At 38.2% G+C, this 20,939-nt stretch overlaps 3 protein-coding genes and 2 pseudogenes across 4 annotated transcripts; 3 read left to right on the top strand and 2 right to left on the bottom strand.

Annotated features, from left to right (window-relative positions):
• Positions 1 to 10: 10 nt before the first annotated feature.
• On the bottom strand, positions 11 to 4,944 carry LOC117134328. The gene is made up of 5 exons (XM_033292601.1): positions 3,227 to 4,944; positions 2,390 to 2,974; positions 1,819 to 2,279; positions 1,644 to 1,737; positions 11 to 1,185 (listed from the first exon to the last, which is right to left on the bottom strand). The coding sequence occupies exons 1-5, from the start codon at positions 4,070 to 4,072 to the stop codon at positions 481 to 483; spliced, it is 2,691 nt and encodes an 896-aa protein (XP_033148492.1). The 5' UTR covers positions 4,073 to 4,944; the 3' UTR covers positions 11 to 480.
• A 429-nt stretch (positions 4,945 to 5,373) lies between these two features.
• LOC103847841 lies at positions 5,374 to 12,015 on the top strand (annotated as a pseudogene).
• Positions 9,815 to 12,015, top strand: LOC103847842 (annotated as a pseudogene).
• Positions 12,016 to 13,637: 1,622 nt separating this feature from the next.
• Positions 13,638 to 15,045, bottom strand: LOC103847843 (putative F-box/kelch-repeat protein At3g17540; the record flags this gene model as incomplete). The annotated part of the gene is made up of 1 exon (XM_009124891.3): positions 13,638 to 15,045. A coding segment is annotated over one exon (1,239 nt), but the record flags the coding sequence as incomplete, so codon positions are not given.
• Positions 15,036 to 19,393, top strand: LOC108870345 (retrovirus-related Pol polyprotein from transposon TNT 1-94). Of its 2 annotated transcripts, XM_033290983.1 has the most exons (3): positions 15,045 to 17,002; positions 17,380 to 17,493; positions 17,559 to 19,393. In XM_033290983.1, the coding sequence occupies exon 3, from the start codon at positions 17,941 to 17,943 to the stop codon at positions 19,330 to 19,332; it is 1,392 nt and encodes a 463-aa protein (XP_033146874.1). In that variant the 5' UTR covers positions 15,045 to 17,002; positions 17,380 to 17,493; positions 17,559 to 17,940; the 3' UTR covers positions 19,333 to 19,393. The 2 variants fall into 2 exon arrangements, with proteins under 2 accessions (XP_033146873.1, XP_033146874.1); XM_033290982.1 differs by having other exon boundaries at positions 15,036 to 15,217; positions 15,413 to 19,393.
• Positions 19,394 to 20,939: the final 1,546 nt, after the last annotated feature.

Raw genomic sequence — 20,939 nt, 5'->3', positions numbered from 1 at the left:
GACCTTCTGGTTAGTCGTCCAATGATTTTCTATGTTTTATGAACTTCTCTGTAGTCGTCCAGAAGACCTTTAAGTAAGTCGTCCAATGATTTTCTATGTTTTATGAACTTCTCTGTAGTCGTCCAGAAGACCTTTAAGTAAGTCGTCCAATGATTTTCTATGTTTTATGAACTTCTCTGTAGACTCTATGTTATGAATTTATATGTTTTATGAACTTTTCTTTGTAGACCTTCTATGTTAAGCATTACATATTCCGAAACTAATTCCAACAGTGCAATTTAAAAAATACAAGTTAAACATTACATATTCCGAAAGGTTACTGCACTACCAAACTAATTTCCTACGGAATTCTAGTTTGGTGTGAGGATAGGTTACAAAAAACATCATCCTATCCTGACCCTGTTAACATCCCCTAATCTACCTAACAACAGTACACAAAAGCATCAAGTTCAAATACAATCGCAATAACACATCCAATATCTAATCATACGTTGCCAGGTTCTCATCATTGTCTTGGTTTTCCCATTCATGGCACTTAGGAAGCTCTCGAAATATATCCAGCGCCATCTTCTCCCTGATGGTCTTCCCGTGTTTTTTGTCAAACGCGGTGGGAAATTCTATCCCAAGAGCATGACATTCGATGTACTTCAGAGTGAAAACCCCACAATCACCAGCTCGGCACTGAGGTACTCCAACGGTTTGTCTCGCATATGTGTATGGCTCCAATGTGTATTGAACCTTTTGTTCGTCAGAGAGCGCGCACTCAACAAGCAGATAAGGGACCATTGTGACAAAAGGCTCCATTACCTCATCGAGTTCTGCAGGCCTAATATGAGAGACAATGCTGTCCCAGACGACGATGTGCCTCTTAGGGATCGATATCCATATAGCAATCCAATGCTCGTTCTTGAAGTTCACAGGTGCATAGATATCATCCACATCCACCCCCCAAACCTTCTTAGATTGGCAAAAAGAAGGTATCAAGCCTGCATGATAATTCCACGCCCCACCAGGGAGTCTTCTTCCTAAACCGTTGGCATCAGGAGCGTCGCTCTTAAAATCAGGGTAGGAGGCCCTCCACTGCCGAGAAAAGACATGATCAAGAAAGCACATTCTGTCGCTCCTGAAATGTTCTGGATGGTTTTGGTACCGTTGCCTCAGTATATTAATAAAAGCATCCATTTGCTGCATATAAAACAATACAAGTCAAAAAAACTTACAGACGACTTAGAGACGACATACAGACGACTTACGTAAGATAACTACCAGACGACTCACAGACGACTTAGAGATGACTTAGAGACGACTTAGAGACGACTTAGAGACGACTTACAGACGACTTACGTAAGATAACTCACAGACGACTTAGAGATGACTTAGAGACGACTTAGAGACGACTTACAGACGACTTACGTAAGATAACTACCAGACGACTCACAGACGACTTAGAGACGACTTAGAGACGACTTAGAGACGACTTACAGACGACTTACGTAAGATAACTACCAGACGACTTATAGACGACTCATAGACGACTGACAGACAACTCACAGACGACTCACAGACGACTTATACAAATCAGAAAAGTACCAGATAACTACCAGACGACTTATATAAGAGTAAGAAAATAGCAGAAGACTTACATGGTCGGTTAGCCATTCTAAGGGGGTTCGGAGGACCTGATAGAATCGACTTCGACATCTACGTGGTTTTTTTTTCAGAGGCAGTTTATAAGAACTGCAAACACAAAATGTAAATAATCAAATGGAAGCTTTTTTTAATCAAATATAAGTAAGCATATTTTTAACAGCAACTTACGGATCTTTTTGCACCCATGCAGTGAGCTCCTTCGACTTCATCTTGTCAATGGGTGCAAAAGGATCATAGCCTCCGCCAACCTGTTTGTTTGGAATGATCTGTTTGGCAGTGCTGTTTCCCTTAAAAGGAGTTTGCTGTGTGGGAGCAAGCTTCCTTTCTCGCACACTTTTTTTACGGAGATTCACCAAAGCAGTCTCCTTCTTTGTCTGCCTTCTAGCTTCTTCAACGAGTAAATCTGAAGCGGTCGAAACTTGTTTGTCCAATATAAGAAGGCTAGGATCTTCACTCGGTAAGTCGTCTGCAGGACTCACAAGACAGAGCTCTCTCGAGGAACTCGGTTCTGTAGTAAGACTCGGTTCTTTGGCTTCCTTCTGTCCTGCTTTCGCCCCATTCACACTTTCACTCTGCAATTTCGAGTTCACAGTGTGTTTAAAAACTATTAACAAAAGATCAAATTCACACTAGAAACAAAGCACACATGTTCAGAATCAAGGCATACAGTGGTTCATCAAAGCACACTAGAAACAAAGCACACATGTTCATCAAAGCACACAAGAAACAAATCACATCAGTCCTGACTCTTCCTAACACATTGCCTAGTGACTCTCTTCTCTGCAATTTTGGGAGAGGTTTTGGTACTAACCCCGGGTTCGTCAACAGGTTTTGGTGGATTTGAAGTGGTTGTAAGTTGACGATCATCAGATGAACCCCCTCTGTTGGTGATTCCCACCTTCTTCTCCACAGCTTCAATCCTATCCGCCAGTAACTTGAGCTCCTTAAGACACGTCCCAAAGCCAAGATTAATGGCATCAGATATGTCCTTCAAGGTCTTTTCAATCTGCTGACCTTCACTACCCGCCGCAGGTTTCTCAGCAGAAACAGAAGACCCTTTACGAGCTTTCTTCCGAGGTCTGCTACTTTCTTCCTTCACAACACTCTCTGACTTCACGGGACTCACTTCATTCTTCACTGGAATCACTTCCATCTTCACAACCTTGCGAGTACCGGTGACTGGCCAGCATTCCATGGTCCACTCCCATCCAGGATCATTAAACATGACTTTAATTATGTTATCCGCGGCAGGGTCATCTACGTCTCCGTCCCATTTTGGAAACATTTCATCAAAATCCTTCTGAACGAAGTTCTTCACGATAGTCTGCAATAAATAAAAGATATAAACTTAGTTAAGTCGTCTGAGAAGTATTTTGTTCACAGACGACTTAAAGTTAAGTCGTCTGAGAAGTATTTTGATCACAGACGACTTAAAGTTAAGTCGTCTGAAAGTCTTCCAACAAAAAGACCACTCAGACGACTTATAAGTAAGTCGTCTGAGTGGTCTTTTGTTGGATGACTTCCACACGACTTAACTTTAAGTCGTCTGAGAAGTCTTAGGAGTGAAGTTAAGTACCTGTTTATTGATAGCAGCCTTAAAAAATTTGCGTTGTCTTTTGCCACCCTTGTAAGCCAGCAACAGTGGAGACGGTCTGTTTGGTACGGGAGACCCATAATTAGCACCCAATTCTGGCAGAGCATAGTACGCCCACACTTGGAGCACTTGTATGAACCCATCAACAGTGTAACCAGTTTGCGTCAAGTCTTTTGCCTTCAGAGAATCCATCAGCACCTTAAACGCCACTCTCCCCCATGGATAATTCTCAAATTTTTCTAAATCCATCACTAGCCTTGCAAGACTAGCTGATGTAGCGGATGAGAACTTTTTCCCTTCGATGTACCCTGCGTAGATGGCAAGGTATCCCAGCCGCATGCGATCATCCCGAGACCACTCGTCGCAGTTGTAAAATGCTTCTGTTATCTGATCAATACTTGGCCCAGTATCGATATCAACACCCATCTTCTCCCAGAAAGCAGCCATCTCCGTCGTAACCTCACACCTTGGATTTTCCAGGTCCTTGATGTAATCGCAGTTCAGCCCAGTGAGGTATTCAAACTCTATCAGTGAAAACCTCACAGGTTGTGAAACGACAAGACTCCAGAGCTCAAACTTCTTCTTGATGTCTAGCTGGAAAGAGAGCATAAAATGTACCAGCCTTGAAGTCCAACCAAAGTCAAGCTCCTTGAATTTGATGAACACTCCTAACTTCGACGCCTTCAGATCCTCATATTCGTCAGCTGTGAGACAATCACATAGAGCTTTAAACAACTTCGTGTCATCAGAATGATACGAAATGCTCCTGATTGCATCAGGCTCTTCTCCTAATGTAAACATCCTCGGCAGGAATTCTGGTAAATCCATTTAAAGGCCTGCAAATAATCACAAACAACCATCTCAAACACATAGGTTGCGCACTATGCTAAATGCTATAGAAGACTTCCAGACGACTTCCAGGAAGTGAGAAGACTACTCAGACGACTTCCAGGAAGTGAGAAGACTACTTGGACGACTTCCTGGAAGTCGTCTGGGTAATTTTTCAGCAAAAGACTACAACAATCTCAAAATCTTTTAAACAAAAGACGAATGACTTACAGTTGGAGAATATATTGTCCGAGAAGATATGGTCGGAGAAGATGTGGCCCCAAGCCGTTACAGATCTGCAAATCGAAGGGAAAAGAAGAATCAATACTAAAATATTTAGGGTTTTTCCGGCGGCTAAACGCCTTAATACATGAGAAATAACATACCGGCGGCGGAGTTTGGCAAACGAGATTTCAGATCTGAAAAAAAGAAGCGGACGGTCAGTTTAAACTACGAAAATACTCTACGGCATGAAGGAGAAACGAGATTCGTCGTAATCGGAGAGATTACCGGCGAAGATAACGGCGGAACACGACCACGGTAGGGTTTTCGTCTTATCGCCTTCGAAATCGCCGTTGGAGAGAAACGGCGCTAGGGTTTCGTAAAATTGTGAAACAGTGAAAAAAATAGCTTTTATATGTCCGGTAAATGATCCGGTTAGGTTAAAACGTACATTGGTAAAATTAAAGGTTCGGTACGATGTGGACGACTGAAATATACGTCGTCCGTGTAAATTATTCAACAGACGACCGAAATATAAGTCGTCCACACCCTAAACATAACCCCTAAACTTATTTATCTAATTAAACACTTCATAAAATCAAATCAAACTTGAAAAGTGTTTACTATACACAGAAATAAACACATATTGGTGAAAACTAATTTTTGAAAAAAACATTTTAGTTTTCCAAGATCTAACCCTAACAATACATACAATACTACAACATATGTTTGCCAAACTCCTAAACCAAAGAATATAATGATACACTACTTCCACTCATCTATCTTCAAAACAAATCAATTTTATCATATCTTAATTTATATCACTTAAAACTGTTTATAATTACTTGATTTTTATTTTTCACGCATCAAAATATTTTTTACAAGATTTATAAATTATTTTTAAAATAAGCTGGTACCAGACGACTGAAACTTCAGTCTTCTAGACGACTGAAACTTCAGTCGTCTAGACGACTTCCAACAATTCAGACGACTCAGACGATTTACTGGGGCTATATTCGTAAAAATGGCTTCTGTTTTTTTGTTTGGTCACAAGGGGCTGAGCTGTAATTTCACTAGGCTTTTAGGTTAGTTTTGCATTTGATTCAAGTTTGGGTATAGGTTTGGGATTAAAATCAAGTTGTGGATTAATTTTGGCAAAAACCCCATATATGTGACTATTTTTGCGCCGTTGTGCTGCAAGAAAACATATCACCTGACTATCGCAGCTTTGGGATATATATAGGGTTGGGTTCTTCTTGCTCTGACTTTGGAACAATTATAGAGCGATGATGGTTCCAGAGTGCAGGGGAAGCTTGAGTGAGATACAAGCCGTGTGACCGACAAGTATCTAATTTAAGGTCCCTTCAATTTTTGATAGTTAAGAGTCCAGCTTTTTAAAAATTATATATAGTTATTATTATTATATTATACCAATGAAGGGTTAGCTGCGTTTCACGCGGAAAGCTTGTTTACATAAAGCTTGTTCTTTTGTTTTAATAACCGACCGTGAAGAGACACTCTCTGAAATGAACAAGAGTGACCATCTAACATGTATAATTGTCTACAGTCTTGTAGCAAAAGAATATAGAGCATGAACTCTATGAATTAATATTCGATAAATTAATAAATACTATAAATTAATAAATTTCTTCGGTTTTAAGTTGAACCGGTGTAAAACTAGACATAATTCGATAAAATAATAAGATAATAATATTTAAAAAACTCTTAGGTAAATATATGTTTCCATTAAAATATATAAATTTTATATAAACACATACAAAACTTTTTATTGCGTATCTTTCTTCAGAATGGATTTCATCTCTAATTTTATTTTAGTTTTATCGAGTTACATATAAAAGTAAATTTATATTATATGATATATATTCCTCATACACAAAACATATAAATAATCAAATTAAATAGTTAAAATCCGAATCTTTAAACTCTAACCAATATATAATATTATGAATGAAATATTTTTCTCATTTTTCTACAATAATTTTTAAAACAAAATTATATATTCAAAAATGGAAATTTTCTGAAATTAATAACTCTATAAAGTATTATAGTTCCTACATTATTAATTTATAGAGTTTTTACTGTATATGTAATCATTTTTGAGCCGTTGTGTTGCATGCTTGCACGCAACAAGAAAACATATCACTTGACTATCACACTTCGGGATATATGTGGTTGGGTCCTTCTTGCTCTTGCTTTGGAACAATTATAGAGCAATGATGATTTACTAGTGCATTTCGAAGTAAAAATGGCTCTACACAGGAATCAAAACCTCTTTTCTATTCTCCTCATTTTTAATTTGTAGATTATTGATAAAAATTGTTGAAATCGGTTGATGTTAATACTTGTAAATACATTAGATCATAACAAGAAAGTAAAAGAGAAACATAAAATACTGTTAAAAGATTAACTTTTATCGACGATATTAATACTCGTGAATATATACAATATGAACAAGAAAGAATTATACGAAAAAACGACATCAACAACAACAACCATCTTCAGTTACACAAAACAATTTGGACGATATTTAGAAATTTTGAAGGTTCCGGATCAAAGTTACCTGACAATTAGTATTGTTGTAATATTTAAATTTTTGTAATAGTTATGTCTTCATGTAATTTTTTAAAAGTTTTTTTGTTAAGTTTCTTTTGTATATTTTGTTATCTAAATCTAGTTTTAAATATTTTAATTATTTTAAAGTTTTATTTAATTAATGTGTAAACTTTAATTTTTTAAACAAAACTTATAATATTTATGGGATATAATTTTTATAAGGATTAAAACAAGAAACAAGAAAATATTTATGAATCATAAATGTGATATGTAATTGTATGGACCAAAATACAAATAAAAATATGAAACTTCAAATTTGAAGTTTTGAAGTTTTGAAATTTCTTTTTAAAGAACAAAAGACTTCATATTTAAAGTTATATAGTGTCTTTTGGAGATGCTCTAAAGCAAGAAGTTTCATATACCGTTAAAAACTCAAAAATGTGTATGAAAGAGAAATGCACTCAAATAACAAAATATTAAATAATTTTTTGGCAGTAAAGCCGAGATGAACAAAAAACATGGAAGAAAATTAAAAAAGTTTTACTGTAAAATTAAAATTAATTTTTATAAATATATATAATTTCTAAAAATGTGAAAACTATGACAAACAGTGTTAAAAAGTATTTATATATTTCTTAGTGATATTTAAAAATTATATTATTAATAAAAAGTTAACTAAACTGATATAAACCTATTGAACTTCATAACAAATGTTTGAACTTCGATTGTAAACTAAGAAAAGAACTAAAGACTTTCATTACCAAGCGAAAACCATGTCCGCCGTGAAAAACATCTCCTCCTTCAGGCTTGCCTCTCTCCTCCGCCGTGAGGATGACCCGTCCGCCGCCATTAAGCTTTTCCGAAACCCTGATCCAGGATCAACAAACCCAAAAAGACCCCTCAGATACTCGCTCCTTTGCTACGATCTCATGATCACGAAACTCGGTAGCTCCAAGATGTCCTCCTCCAGCTCAAGTCCGATACCAGAATCTGTTGGGATTGTACAGCCCATGTCCAACTCTTTATTATCCGATTAGTACGATATTGTCCACTTTGGGCTTAATTGGCAAGCCCGCATGGATTTACTTTTGGTTTCCATCCCAAAAGGCCTCGTACTATTAGAGTTGGACATCTCTTTATATATTAGACACTCTTTGTCTAATTCTCCAATGTGGGACTTAGTTTGTTATATCACATTCTCCCCTTCAAACTAAGGATCACATTCATCTCGTGTCCCACAACTGACTTTCAGGATCTTCTGACTCGATATCTGCTACACACCTCTCATTCCTAACTCATAGGATACCCATTCATCACTCATTCATCATTCAAAGGGTATTTCGGTCTTTCTTGCAAATTTCTCGTCAACTGTGCTCTGATACCAATTGTTGGGATTACACAGCCCATGTCCAACTCTTTATTATCCGATTAGTACGATATTGTCCACTTTGGGCTTAATTGGCAAGCCCGCATGGATTTACTTTTGGCTTCCATCCCAAAAGGCCTCGTACTATTAGAGTTGGACATCTTTTTATATATTAGACACTCTTTGTCTAATTGTCCAATGTGGGACTTAGTTTGTTATATCACAAAATCATCCCAACGGAGATTCTCTTCTGCAACGTGATCAATTACTTCGGCCGCGGAAGATTACCCACTCGTGTGCTTCTCGTGTTCGTCGAAATGCCTCAATACCGATGCCAACGCACTGTCAGATCCGTTAACCCTCTGTTGAGCGCCCTCTTAAAGTGTGGAGCTTTCGATAAGATGAAGGAAGTTCTTTCGAGTATTGATAAGTATGGTAAGCCAGACGCTTGTACTTGCAATATACTGATCAATGGGTACTCTCAGAGTGGGTGTTTCGATGATGCCTTGAAGCTGTTCGAGGAAATGGTCAAGAAGAAGGTGAAACCCACCGGTGTAACCTTCGGGACGCTGGTTAGTGAGCTTTGCAAAAATTTTAAGGTGAAGGAAGCGTTGAAGATGAAGCACCATATGTTGAAAGTGTATGGAGTGTGTCCCACGGTTCATGTTTATGCATCGTTGATCAAAGCGTTATGTCAGATTGGTGAACTGAGTTTGGCGTTTAAGCTAAAGGATGAGGCTTACGAAGGAAAGATTAAAGTAGACTCAGCTATCTACTCTACGTTGATTAGCTCGATTATAAAAGCTGGAAGGTCAGCCGAGGTCACAGGGATCTTGGAGGAGATGAGAAAAAAGGGATGTGAACCGGATACAGTGACTTACAATGTGCTGACTAATGGGTTCTGTGTTGAGAATGATTTGGAATCAGCTTATCGAGTACTGGATGAAATGGTTGACAAGGGTGTGAAGCCAGATATTATAAGCTATAACATGATACTTGGTGCCTTGTTTAGAATCAAAAACTGGAAAGAAGGAGCTTACTTGTTTGAAGATATGCCTCGAAGAGGTTGCATCCCTGATATTTTGTCTTATAGGATAGTTTTTGATGGGCTTTGCGAAGGTTCACAGTTCGAAGAAGCAGCGGTTGTCTTGGACGAGATGCTTTTTAAAAGCTTCAAGCCTCGCAAGGATAGGCTAGAGAGATTTCTGCAAAGGCTATGTCAGAGTGGAAAGTTGGAGATTCTCGGTAAAATTATCAGTAGCTTGAGTAAAGGGAGTTCTGTTGATGCAGATTGTTGGTCAGTGATAATGACTACAGTGTGCAAAGAACCTGTGGTATCGGGATCTGTTAATATGTTGTTAAAAACATTGAAGGGAGAGGGTCTTTCATCAACAATGCAGCACTGCTAGATCACCCTACTTCTCGTGCAAGGTTAGTGTTGCTGTGTTGTGTGGGCAGAATGGATTATCTGCAGACACATGAGTATGCTCTGCACTATTGATTTATAAGGTGGAGATTCAATGATATCCTAAAAGGCGTTGGTAGACATCTGAGTCTCTTTTGTTGATGATAGTGAAGACATGAAGTTGAAGCTATTGCTATTTAAGACCGAAACAGAGCCAGGTGTGTAAGGGTGTTTCCGTCATTTACACTTTTTCACGAGAATGTGGTTCCCTTAGTTCGATGGTTTTTGTCTGACAGAGTTCTTCCGTCATCGTCTACTGCTTCTCTCTGCTCGGAACTTCTCTAGTCTATCGTTTTCCCATAACTCATTCATTCTTTGCCAAAGTCATCTCGGATTAGCTCTTTGACATGAGCGTCGAGCTCTTCTGTCTTCAGTTCAAGAGTGAATCTTGGAGTGAAGATGGTGGAAAAGAAGAAGGCGGTTCTCTACCATTATCCTTGCCATGATTGTGTGTTCGCAGCCTTGACCCCTCATCTCTACTTCTCAGCAAACTCAATCCCTTCGCTGTTCTTCCCAAACACAGTCTTAGTCTCCAATCACAATCAGCCAGCTTCCTCTTCAAGAAATCAGCCATCTCTATCTTCTTGATTTCACAGGACCGCCCGGTTTTGTCCAGCAAGTCTCTCCCAACGTCGACAATGTAGTCATCCTCTACCACCATTAAACCGCTATTGAGAGCTTTGGAGATGTCTCTTCCACTTGTAAGAACGTCGCCAAAGTTTTGGACATAGGGAGAAGCTGTGCCACCATTGCGTTTGACTATTTCACTCAGAAGCTCATGGAAGAGTCTGGAGGAAACTACCGAGAGAGGAATGATTTCAAGAGAATGAGGCGTGTTTTTGAGTACATTGAAGATGCAGATATCTGGAAGTGGGAACTACCAGGGAGCAAAGCGTTCAACAGCGGGATCGTGGACTTAGGGATCGAATACGATCTCAATCAGAACCAGACACTGTTTCAGAAGCTACTCTCGTTGGATCATGAAAGTGTGATCAACAGAGGGAGAGAGAGTTTGTCTAGGAAGCATAAACTGATTCAGGAGGCGCTAGAACAGTCCTATGAGATTGTTCTTGGAGGTGATGAGGAGTTTGGTTGGTGTTTGGCTGTAAATGCAGATGAGAATGCAGAGCTTAGAAGCGAACTAGGGAATCAATTGGCCGAGAAGAGGAAGCGTATGAGATTATGAGGCGTTGGAGCTGTTGTTTACAGAGTCCCTGAGCTTGAGGATGCGGCCAAGCTGAAAATAAGTTTGAGGAGTGTTGCAGAAGAAGACACAACACAGGTTTCACAGAGATTCGGAGGTGGTGGTCATTAAAACGCAAGCTCCTTGCTGTTAAGCTCAATGGAGTCGGAGCAGTGGAAGGTGAAAAGAAACTAATCTTCTTCTAATACATTAAATTAGACATGTTCTTTCAATGAGTTACTTCCAACTCTTTATAGTATACTTAACTTGAACCGGTTGGTTTACAATTTCTTTATTTTATTCAGATTTGGATTTTAGGATTTTTAACCAAACAAACATTTCGGTTTGGGTCGAATTAATAAACTCACCTTTTAGGAAAATACTAAGATAGGAACTGAATCTGGTTTGGTATTGTCTTCTTTTACTCTCAACTCAATTCAAAGATAAAAAAACTCTACTCCAAGAACAGACATTTAAATGAAAGTGAGTACAAGCAGACAACAATGTATTTTTAAACATCTAAAATAACTCAATCTAATTAAGATAATATTTGGAAACTAAAATATTACCCCATAACTACCTCTTTAAATATTGCCTACTAATTATTGTTATTTAAATTTCCTCATAAGGCAGGTAGTATTGCCGGTTGTTAAATCGTCTATGTAATATTTCTCATAATTGTAATGTCATAATAAATCAGCGTTAAAAAAAAATTTCGTTTACACATAGAAATTTTGAAACAAAGGTTTGTATTTCTATAGAAACGAATTCTAACAAATGTTGAATCACATACCGTATTCTTATATATTCACCCTTACATAATTTTAATTTTATAGATGACTATATATATATATATATTCAGTAGTATCTAATCCTAATTCCCGTGTATTTTGTAATCCTCCTATCCTACCTCACTAATATTATTTAACCTTCTTAGTGACATACCTTTTGAATCTTATAATATAATTGATATACCTTAGTAAAAGAAACTATATATACTATATATAACAAATAGATAATAAGTTACATACCAAAACCATAAATATTAACATATGCTGCATATCGTCCATAGATTTTCCAGTACATTTTCTATACATTTAAATTTTATATTCGATAAATTATATCTCAGCTTTCAATTTTTAAATTCAGAATGAACAAAATAAATATTTATTCTGAATAGAAAAAAAAATCATTTGGCATATCATTCTAAATTAAAAGATGAATAAATCATCGATTATTGTTATACTATAAATTTCACAATTTTGAATTTGTGCATTGTTTGTTTAAATTCTGAAACCAAAAGATGTTTTTTGTTATATTATAAACATATGTAATCATATATTTTGAAAAACTTTCCATGTAAATTAAAACGATATATATTTTAAATAGCCAACCTTACAATATTGTTTAAACTGAAAATACAATAAATAAGTTTTGTATTGCTCAACATATATTTAGTTTAACGATTTCAAGAATATTCTTATAATTAATTTCACATAATTTCATATCTAAATTCGGATCCATGCGCTCGAACTGAACTCAAAATTTTGGGTTCCTAACATTGTTATTTGAACAAAGTCAAAACCTAAAATAACAATACCCAGAACAAACCAAACTCAAATTTAATAATCAAACTATTACTATACTTCTATAACCAAAAATCAAAATCCACAACCAAACCGAAAAATCAAGAGAACAACCTCGACGTAAACCAAAATTTACAAAATATCATCAAACCATAAAATTTTTATTTTGAAACATAAATTATAATTATAAATGATGCTAAAATTATAAATATAAATATAAATATTCTCGCGCAACCGCGCGAGCCAAAATCTAGTTTTAAATAAAATAAGACCTTTGAAAGTAGAGGCTCTAGGCCTTGCTCTGTTCAGGGACGCCCCCAAAAGTATATAATAACAAACACATACTATTACAATTCAATTCACATTTCTCATCCAAAAATTAATGATCGACGATTAGTCATTAGCTAGACAAATAGCAAATATCTAGCGCATAGCGCGGACTGATCTTAGTTTTAAATATAAAACGGTTTTTAACTATTGTGTGCTATATTTAAAATTTTGTGGTTTTTTTATAGACATAATTTAAAACCCATAATTAAAATTCAAGGATTGAGCTCGATTAAGCAAACCACACTAGACATTAAAATTACAAACAAATTAACCAACCAGATCTTAACCAAGAATAGATACCTAGAATAAATTGGGAGGCTAGAAACCCTAATCTTGAGAAAGAAGTGCCGCGTGCCATTGCTAGAGACGAGATACCTTGACAGTACCGTTACAAACTTGTTTACACATATCCTCTCCAACAGTGTAGATTCTGGTCATATCTTCATCATCCGGGTCTACATCACAGCACACTATACCACTTTATTCTCACTTATATGTTAATTTCTAGAATGTAAAGTAATACTTAGCTTAGCAAGAGATATCAGGGACGTTTGATGTCGTGAGAAACGTAAACAGAAATGGTGTTTTTCCTTAGTTGAACTGACAACGACTTGATAATTTTATATTCTCCATAGACGGCTAACTGGTACTTAAAATAATTTCGTAATGATAAAATTGGCATTCTTTTCTTTTTTTTCTAGAATTGCTTTCGAGATTTCTTTATTCATGTCGACCTTTTTTTTTTACTTGATGCTAGAGTTCTTAAGACTGATCTTAATTCAAGAATGTACTTTTATGAAGGTGCACAATAAATCAAACATTGGAAGTGAACATGGCTATAAGCAGAACAATATATTTGAACAATACCCAAAAGCACAGAAAAAAAAGAGGAACAATAAAATCATTATCAAGCATCAGCCGAGTAGATACAAACCAGAAGAACATCACCAACACCTTAAAAAGAAAGTAATTCATTATGGGCTAGCCTCCATTTCTCTGCCCTATTTTCTAAATGCGAACCAAGCTTGGAAGATAAGTGATGACAAGTGGCGAGTGAGAACGAGATGCCGTTATAGTACCGGTATAAACTTCTTTAAGCATGTCCTCTCCAATAATGTATATTATGGTCGTATAATATTCTCCTACGAATTCTATACCACAACACAGTATTGCCACTTTATTCTCCTCGTCCAACAAGAAGCTTCTGAAATTCTTGCTATAGTTATCAAAATCCACTTCCAAGACGAAGTCGCTTCTCCACGACAAGTCTTTATTAGCATCCTCACTAATCTTATTGCTCACCCATATTCTCATCGCTTCTGACCTGTCATATGACAGGTAGTCTGAACTGTCATCAATTAGTAACACTGCGAGCTTTTCATCCCTAACAACTGAAAGAACAAATCTATGCACCAATCTCTCTATGGGAATCGGAAGAGGGAGACGCACAAATCTCTCTGTGGTGAAATCAAACTTCATCATGAAATAACCACTTTCGTTATGTCCAGCAACCCAATAAGTGTCTCCTTTCAAAGATATGCCATCGAGAAACATGATGTACTCAAGAGGGAAGGAATCAAGAACCCTCCAAGAATCAGAGCTAAGGTCATAGATCTCACACTGAGGAACCCAGACCTCCTGGTCGTTTCGATAATCGAAATACCTCAAGATTTTGTAGCTATGGCCTGAAGAAGAAGATGTGCTGTATCCTAGAGCATAGGTTTGATTAGTCTGGAAACTAGTTCTTGCTTTGATATTCCTCGTTTGGCCAGTGCATGGGTTCCAAACCACAAGTCTGTCGTTTCCCAATTCAGAGCATAACATTAAACCATCGCAGTGAAATATCTCAGCGAAGTCGAAATCGTTTGAACCCTTTAGACTTGTAAGTTTACCAGAGACCTCGATAGGTGTATTGAGCACTGTATCGTGGAGATCTCCCGCGACCGAACAAACATCACCATGATTGGTCAGTAAAATCGACTCTCTTACAGCTCTACCTAACTTCTTGTTCTTCACCACAAACTTGGGATCTCTAAATAGAGCGTACCAACGTTTGCAAGTCGTTTTCAATCTCGACAGAGATTTGGCCGGAACCCTAGAGAGTATCTCCGCTGAGGATGTTGAAGCGCTAGAACAGGATGATCCTGAGGGTGCGATGGAGTTGTTACAGGACGTAACATCAATGGAGTCTGAGTTGGAGGAACCGAGCGAGCATAAGAGCAGGGAAGAGCTCTCTCGAAGTGGCAAACAAGGGTTTCATAAGGTTCGGTTCAAAGCTAGACTTCACCGAAGAAGTAAAGCCTCAGCCGAGAAAGTTACAAAAGGTGGAGAACCGTTCATGATGGGAAATTCAGAATCATTTCACACTGGAGGATCAAAATACACAAGAAGGCTCACGGTCAGATGGTATTATCATAAAGTCAGAAAGCGTAAAGAGCATAAACTGGGTTTTCATACTCAGAATGAGCATTTGATACATGACAGTAGTCATGAGTATCCAACGAGAGTGCCAGGAAAGAACGTTTACGATGGAAGTTTTCAGAGTCCACAACTGTTACAATCTCTCAAAAGTTGCAGGAAGATTTACCAGGTTGCTGATAGTGGTAATCTACAGGCCAAAGAAAATTGGAAGTCACACAGAGGAGCTCAGCTAGAGTTGTCTCTTTTTGGTGGTAAAATAAAAAGTAAACCCCCCGAAGGTGTTTCAAGTACCAGAAGAGAAGCACTAGAGTATAAAGTCCCTGTTAGAAATACTGATAGGCTTAATGTGGAGATTTTGGTTGAAGATAAGACTAAAAATTTCAGCTTCTCTATGTGTTTGAAGAAACAGACCTGGAGGTTAGTGAAGACTTTTTGTGGGAGACAATGGTCTGAGATTTGTTTGGCTGTTCGAGTGTGGAATCCTGGAGTTTATAGTGAGTTCGTCAATAAGGTGCAAAACAATGGAGCTGATAGAAATGAGAGTGCGTGGGATCCAGGAGGCGTATCAAACTGTAGGAATGTCAATGGGAGAACTTGGTTAAACTATTCTGAATACTTGGATTCAACTGAACTGGTTGAGCTGATGACTTACCAGAATGGAGCCGGTGCAGAAGAGATAGAGTAGAAATTAGGGATTGAACCCGTTTTGATTAATGATCGTAATTCGATAAGTTGTTTACAAGCCAAAGCATAACATAAATACTAAAACGTAAAAGACATTTCCCTCACTGCTGGGCTTCTCTGATCTTGGCCCATTAACTCTTTTCAATCCAGACGAGGCCCATATGATCTTATCAGCTTCCAAATCGTTTGGAAGATCTGATATCATCGTCATTGTCTGTGTTGTAATCCTCTGACTTCTCGACCAAGAAAGCTCCTATATATAAAGGTAGGTGCTGGAGTTGTGATGTCGTCTGTAAGTTTTTAAGTATTTCTCTCAGAATCAAGACTATTGCTATATTCACAATGAATATCTTGTGTCTTGGGAGACTGACTATAGTCTATATACTTATAGGATCGGATTTATCCTTGACATATTTCTTAACAGTTAAATAATGAAAATCTAACGATTTCCATTTAATAAAGAAGTTAATTAATATATTTCTATTTCTTATATTTATTTTTCATGTGCATTGCACATGTATCTATCATTATTAACTCATATCCTCTTCTTTGTGCACGATATTCTAATATGTCCTAGAACTTCCAAATTTATTCTTATATGCCCCAATAATAAAAATAAATTTTCGATTTAAAAGAATTATTTTGTTATTTTATTAGTTATAAAAATATTATTTTACGATAAATAGAAAACTGTTCCCATAATTTTTAGCTATATTAAGCATTAATAGTTTTTTTTTTTAAATTCTGAAAAAATACTTTAAAAAATATGACCTGTACAGAAAAATAAGGTTAGAACCTAAGACCATGATTATCCGGGTTTCTTAAGAGAGTTTTTAAAGTTAATGAAGCATTTAATTAAATCAAAATGAAATAAAATGTCTGTTACCGATCCTTAATATAGGATTGTGGAGACCGATTATTAAGAGGGTTTTTAACACACGTGTCAGCTTATCATTAAAAGTGCATTTATTTTTTCTTTTCTCTTTCTTTTTTTTTCTTTTTGTCGTCTCTCTCTCTTCTCTTGTGGTCTCCGCCGGACGATGATGGCACTAGCTCGGCCAATACCAGCAGCAGGTCTTCGATTCGATCCAACTTCCAGGTGATTCCAAATCTCTTTCTTCTTTCTTGGATACCTCTAGGTTCAATCCAACATCCAAAATACCAGGTTTGGATTAAAAAAAAAAGCTTCAATCTTTCATTAGTTCTTCCTAGGCTTTTAAACAAGTATCTTCAAACTGTAACATATGACTCAATTCTCTGTAAATTCTTCGATTTTAAACACTAATTATTCGATTTACCTCAGAAAGTTGGAGACTTTTGCCATATGGGTATCTTCAAACTTGTGACATATGACTCAATTATCTGTAAATTCTTCGCATTTGAACCACTCTAGTTTTGAGATTTAGCTCTAAAAGTTGGATAGTTTTGGGTTAAGTTCCCAGAGTATGAAAGTTTACATGTTTGGAGTTGTCACAGGTGGGTTTAGTTTGAGGAAGAGGAATCAATTGAGAGGTTTTGGAAAAGGAATCAAGTGTTCACTGAAAGTTCAGCAGCAACAGCCTCCTCCACCAATAAAGTCTTCTCTCTTCGGTAAGTTTCTATTGCTTACAATTGCTTCTACCTTGGATTCCATCTCAATTATATTGTGTTTACAGATTTTTGGAATGTCGTTGTGGGATCACAAAACTCATATCATGGATGCATTGGTGGGCCTAATCGTATCACTGGTACACAACTCAACGATTCTCCTGTTGGAGCAAACTATCATTTGAAGTTAGTAGTCGTTGGAGGTTTGATTTAGTCTTTCACGTTTGTTAGTTGTTTCAATAATGTCCTATTCTTTAGGACCAAGTAGTTTCCAGTTCTAGTGGTTTTAGTTGAGTTAGTTGTTGCTTTATTTCAGGAGCTCTCTGTTTCATTGTAATGCTATTTATAGCTATTGCCTTCAATCGAATACAATTAGAGTTTCATAAACACAAACAGAGCATTTGAGATTACAAATTGGTATCAGAGCTTTGTGACCAAACGAGAGAAAATATGAGTGATGATAAGATGAAGCTTCCGCAATTTGATGGCCATTGGGACCATTGGAGTGAAGTCATGGAGAACTTCTTCCGAGCCAGAGGGCTATGGAGTCTGATCGAAACCGGCGTTGAAGAACCATCTGATGCGACGGTACTGACTGCAGAACAAAACCTGCAATTGGAGAGCAACAGAACCAACGATCACAAAGTCAAGCATTACCTCTACCAGAGCATTGACAGAGTGACGTTCGAACAGATCTTAGACAGGAGGACCTCTAAGATCATTTGGGATTCGATGAAGGCGAAGTATGGTGGCAATGCTCGAGTGAAGAGATCGCTACTACAGAAGTTAAGAAGAGATTTCGAAGTGGTGGAGATGAAGGAAAGTGAAAGTGTTGAAGAATACTTCATCCGAGTGTTGGCGATCACCAACCAAATGAGGGGCAATGGAGAGACCATGACGGACTCTAAGGTAGTTGAGAAGATCCTCAGAACTCTCAGTGAGAAGTTCATGTATGTGGTAGTATCCATTGAAGAATCCAAGGACATTGAGTCAATCACTTTGGACGAGTTGCAGAGTTCCTTGGTGGTCCATGAGCAGAAGTTCAAAAGGATTGACAAAGGTGATGATCAAGTATTGAAGATCACACATGGAAGAGGAACGGGATACAGAGGTCGGGGCTTCTCAGGAAGAGGCAGAGGACGTGGTCGAGGCAGGAGCTCTTTCAACAAGAGCACGGTGGAATGTTACAAATGCCACAAACTTGGACATTTCCAAAACGAATGTCCAAAATGGGAAGAAGAAGCAAACTACGCAGACTTTGATGAGAATGAAGAAATGTTGTTGATGGCATTCATTGATGAAATGGATGAAGAGGAACTACACGAAGACGGAGAGGTGACAGAGAGTGCACTAATGGCGAGCTCTGGAAATCAAGGAAACATGAAGAAGAGAGTGTGGTTTCTTGACTCAGGTTGTTCAAACCATATGAGTGGAGACAAGAGTCTGTTCTCGAAGCTAGATGAAGACTTCAGGCACTCGGTGAAGCTGGGAAATAACAAGAAGATGGAGGTTGTTGGGAAAGGGAACACAAAGCTGATGTTGAACGGAGCAAACTACGTAATAAGTGATGTGTATTATGTACCAGAACTCAAAAACAACCTCTTGAGTCTTGGACAGCTTCAAGAAAAACGGATCACAATCATCATTCAAAAGGGCTACTGCCAAATCTATCATGAAGAGAAGGGGTTGATAGCTGAGAGTCGGATGAGCTCAAACCGAATGTTTGCACTAGCTGATCAAGGAAGAGGTGACTCAAACTCAAGTGAACAGAGGTGTTTGAAGACAACTTCTGAAGATATGCCAAAATTATGGCATGAGCGCTATGGTCACTTAAGTCACTGAGGAATGAGAGCACTACAGAGCAAAGACATGGTGAGGGGTCTACCAGACTTTGGGGTTCAGAGCTTTACATGTCCAGACTGTCTGGTGGGGAAGCAGCCAAGAAAGGCCATACTGAAGAAGAGTACATGGAGAGCAAAAGAGACATTGGAACTAATCCACTCGGATATCTGTGGTCCAATCAATCCCACTTCCAACAGTGGAATGAGGTACATCCTATGTTTCATAGACGACTATAGCAGAAAGGGTTGGGTGTATCTACTAAAGGAGAAGTCTGATGCCTTCACTGAGTTCAAAACGTTCAAGAAGATGGTAGAAACTGAGACCGGGAAGATGATCAAAGGGTTAAGGACAGACAGGGGAGGAGAATACACCTCACTAGAGTTCTCAGATTACTGCAAGGAGCACGGAATCAGACGTCAACTAACCACATCCTACACTCCTCAACAGAACGGCACAGCCGAGAGAAAGAACCGCACAGTCATGAACATGGTGAGGTCAATGTTCTCCAACAAGAAGATTCCAAAGATCTTCTGGACCGAGGCTGTGAAGTGGACCTTCTATGTTCTCAATAGGTGCCCCACTATAGCCGTGAAAAACGTCACACCACAAGAGGCATGGAGCGGGATGAAGCCAAGTGTGGAACACTTCAGAGTCTGGGGATGCATTGCACATGTCCACATTCCTGATCAGAAACGAAGCAAGCTAGATGATAAGAGCACACCATGTGTTCTACTTGGATACTCTGAAGAATCCAAAGCCTACAGACTGTACAATCCAAAGACTAAGAAGATGGTGACAAGTCGAGATGTGGTGTTTGAGGAAACAAAAGAATGGGATTGGAACAAGGATCAAGATCATCTCACGGAAGGATCGTTAACATGGAATGGAGATGATTTGGATTGGGAGGAAAGTGATGAAGAAGAAAACAATGGAGAGGTGGAAGATAACAACAACGAGGCTGAGCAGCCTGTAGAAGACGCAGTAGAGAATCAAGAAGAACAGACTGCAGAAATCAGGGAGGGCAGAGCCAGAAGACCTCCAAGTTACCTAAGAGACTATGTGCACTGCATCGAGACCATTGATGATGAAGAAGACGTGGTCAACATGGTGGAGATAAATGCGACAGATCCTGTAAACTTTGAGGAAGCAGAGAAAAGCTTGAAGTGGAGAGATGCGATGACAGAAGAGATAAACTCCATTGAGAAGAATCAGACGTGGGAGCTATGCACTTTACCTAATGGAGCCAAGTGCATAGGCGTGAAGTGGATTTACAAAACTAAGCTGAACGAGCACGGTGAAATTATCAAGTATAAGGCAAGGTTGGTGGCTAAGGGATACTCTCAGGAGCTTGGAATCGATTACACTGAAGTATATGCTCCTGTTGCACGCATGGATACCATCAGAACCATTCTAGCCACTGCAGCTCAGAAATCATGGATCGTGTACCAGCTTGATGTCAAGTCAGCATTTCTTCACGGGATCCTCACTGAAGATGTCTTCATACAACAACCTAAAGGATACGTAGTGGAGGGACAGGAAGACAGTGTCTACAAACTTCACAAGGCATTGTATGGTCTGAAGCAAGCTCCAAGGGCCTGGTTCAGTCG

The sequence above is a fragment of the Brassica rapa genome, chromosome A05, assembly GCF_000309985.2.
Source record: "Brassica rapa cultivar Chiifu-401-42 chromosome A05, CAAS_Brap_v3.01, whole genome shotgun sequence".
NCBI classification, from domain to species: domain Eukaryota; kingdom Viridiplantae; phylum Streptophyta; class Magnoliopsida; order Brassicales; family Brassicaceae; genus Brassica; species Brassica rapa.
This window is presented reverse-complemented; position numbering and strand designations above follow the sequence as displayed.